The sequence below is a fragment of the Drosophila subpulchrella genome, chromosome 3L (assembly GCF_014743375.2).
Source record: "Drosophila subpulchrella strain 33 F10 #4 breed RU33 chromosome 3L, RU_Dsub_v1.1 Primary Assembly, whole genome shotgun sequence".
NCBI lineage: Eukaryota > Metazoa > Arthropoda > Insecta > Diptera > Drosophilidae > Drosophila > Drosophila subpulchrella.
Window position 1 is genome coordinate 18,587,964 of NC_050612.1, and position 2,996 is coordinate 18,590,959.

The 2,996-nt window shown below is 41.0% G+C and overlaps 1 protein-coding gene across 1 annotated transcript; it reads right to left on the minus strand.

Annotated features, from left to right (window-relative positions):
• Nucleotides 1–667: 667 nt before the first annotated feature.
• On the minus strand, nt 668–1,603 carry LOC119554465 (ATP synthase subunit b, mitochondrial). The gene is made up of 3 exons (XM_037865379.1): nt 1,474–1,603; nt 1,039–1,367; nt 668–891 (listed from the first exon to the last, which is right to left on the minus strand). The coding sequence occupies exons 1-3, from the start codon at nt 1,487–1,489 to the stop codon at nt 790–792; spliced, it is 447 nt and encodes a 148-aa protein (XP_037721307.1). The 5' UTR covers nt 1,490–1,603; the 3' UTR covers nt 668–789.
• Nucleotides 1,604–2,996: the final 1,393 nt, after the last annotated feature.

Genomic DNA, 2,996 nt, shown 5'->3' on the forward strand with positions numbered 1-2,996 from the left:
CAAAACAAATTTCTGCATACTTCGCCATTGACTTTGCCCGGGATATGTGTCATATCCACACCGCCAGCATTCCCAAATACAAATTGTTAAAAAGATTATGTCGTGCCAGAGGAAAAACGAGAGGAAAATTTGTTTTCTTTTTGCGCTCTTTGGCATCCGTTCATTGTGGCCGCCTCTTCCTGGTCCTTAAGGTACCCTTATTTTGTTTGGCAACAGCTTTCAATGCCATGTTCCCTGGCATGTTTTGACTTCGGGTTGTTTCTCCTCTGTTGCTGGCGTTGTTTGTGGTGAATATTACGACATGTTACATTTTATGTGTTTGTCCCCCATCCAGCCGAGCTTTCATCTAAAAAAGTGGGCTTCAGCGGACGATATCATGCCTGGGATAAAATGTGGCAAACATACGAGTCGGGCTACATCAACTAATCTCACTCTCTTTCTCGAGAAGGCTAGATTTGTTATGTTAAGGCATTGCTTTTTTAAAGGTATGACAAACTGTACAAAATACTTTTTAGATTTACCAAAGATTATAATTTTGTATGATGGTAAATGTTGTTACATGCAATCTTAAAGATAAGTAGGTGTACCTACATTTTATTCCATAATATGAAAGCAGTGGAAGTACTAATGGTAATATTTTTTGTATTTATACATTGCAATTTATTATTGTTGTACATATTACAATACTTTTTATTCCACAACATTTGAGAAGAGCTCTTCACACACCGACATTTTGAGCTATACTACGTAGATATTGTTTTAAAAACTAAATACAAAAATCTAAACCTATTAGGAACTTTGATTGGCATTGTCCTCGTTCAAGATCTTCTTCTCCTGCGGGGGCGATATTAACAGGATCTTTGACTCAGTCACGTTGCCAGATTCAATTCTCTGTAATATAGGGTACATTTTTGGTTCATAACTAAGAAGTAAATTAGCAATCAAGTTAAGAAAATATGTTTTAAAAGAAGCTCGACAGATTAAATCACAGATCGGAATTTTATGTGTTCTTTAGTGGGATAGCTTAGTTGGACTCACTTGGACCTCGCCATCAGCCCACTTGGCGATCACTGGAAGCAGCTTTATCACAGCAAAGGCGGCAAAGATACCGAGTGTTATTCCACTGCTGTAGTAATCATCTTCCATGATACCAAGCGAAAGTCCGCTGTGCTCGTGCCCTCTGGCGCAAAAGTCCCCGGAGCAGATGTAGACCAACACGCCGATGCCCACGGGTCCTTTGAGCCAATCCTCGGGCAGAAAGCAGAGGCGATCCTTTCCGGGATGTCCAGGCCTTGGGAGCTTGATGGCTCCTCGGGCGGAATGGGTGGAGGCCAAACGAAAGGCGGCCACGGTCAAAGGACGAAGAGCTGCAGGAGCAGGAATCTCAATTAATCTTACTCATATTTGGTTTTAATTTGCGGAGAGTTTGTTTATAAAGGATTGGTCTTTGACTGTACGCGGTTTTTATTTTACCTGGTCTTGAGAACATTTTTCGAAAAATTGCTACGAATTTGTTTTATTTAATTTCCCTAAAGTTGCTAGTATAGTTCTGTATGAATTGTAGAGTACCAATTTTGCAAATGAAAGTAAAGGAAAGGGTGACTTTACTGGGTTACTGAGATACAAAATATATAAATATATATTTATCAAGAAAAAAAGTTAGTTTTAGTAAATCTTTGATATAAATTTATATTTTTGTAAGTTTTCAGTTCCTCAAATGATTTAAGCATATACATACAAGTTAGCCAGCCTACATTTGATCTTAATTTACTAGTTACTATAAAAGAATTAATATTTTCCTTTAATTAACCGAGGTCTTTGTCAGCGTCGTTGTCCATGCCAAACTAAACACCAACTTTCGGAAAGAAACTGGCCTAGTTTTTGTCTGGAACTAAGGCGAACTAAGCCCAAAAGATATCCCCAAGATACACACTTCACACAATGAGAGAGGGTGGCGAAATTTTGTCGCTAAGCAAACGGCGCTGGAAATATAACTATCCCAGTACTATGGCTAATTATGTGTATTTTAAGTTTTTGGCCAGCTCACTAGTTGGAATAAACGGAACGGGACGAGATGGCAGGCTCACTTTGCACACAATGCGACAACGTTGAGTTGCATAATTAAAAACTTTACATTCTTCTATTTAAGTTGCCGTGCGCAAAGAAAAGATACAAAATTATGTACCCTTACTACATTTTCCGCCGATTCCATCTTCCTTTTTGCTAAGCAAATAATTGAGAGGGGCTGGGGGGAAAAGTTGGCTCAGTGGGGAAAACATCTTTAAGTTGGCCAAGGCAAATAATAGCGAACGGAGGCTGGGCGGAGGCCACAAAGGACCTTTTAACGCTGCTGCAAAGCACAAATGCAGGAAACAGGATATTGGATCATTTAGCATTAAGGCGGCGTCGCCTACCGACCCGGTCACACCCCCGTTTTTCGTATTTCCCCGATTCCATCCCTTGGTCCTGTTTCAATGCGAAACAAGTTAAGCGCAGCGCGAACAATAAAAAGGGAGCAGGATCCAAGGATCCGGGGAGTAGCCGCCAAGGACAAGGACGAAACGCGTTACGCTTTAATAACTTGCCGCAGGATTAAGTCCTGTGCAATGAGATGATAATGCGCCGTGGCTTTCGCAGCGGGCATTCCCCCTTGCCGCCTTTGTAGGCTCCTTGTTTGCGGCTTGTGACTCTCTGAGGATAATGTTGATTATGCTTGGGCGTATCATAAAAGTGTAGCCATCACCCAATCTGCGTGGCAGCCCCTCCTGTAAAGCCATCGAGCAAAACAAATTATATTACAAAATGATTCTCCCGCTCCCGTCACTCCCGCATTGCATATTAGAGTCCCACCAGAAGCTTTCTTCTGACTTGGTTATCTGGGTGTTAGCTTGCTGGGCGTGAATATATTGTCCAATAATGGGGATTCTGAAATATTTTTGGCAAATTTGGGGACATATGGAATTTTTATGAGACTTGTATTGATTTGTAAAGTGCTG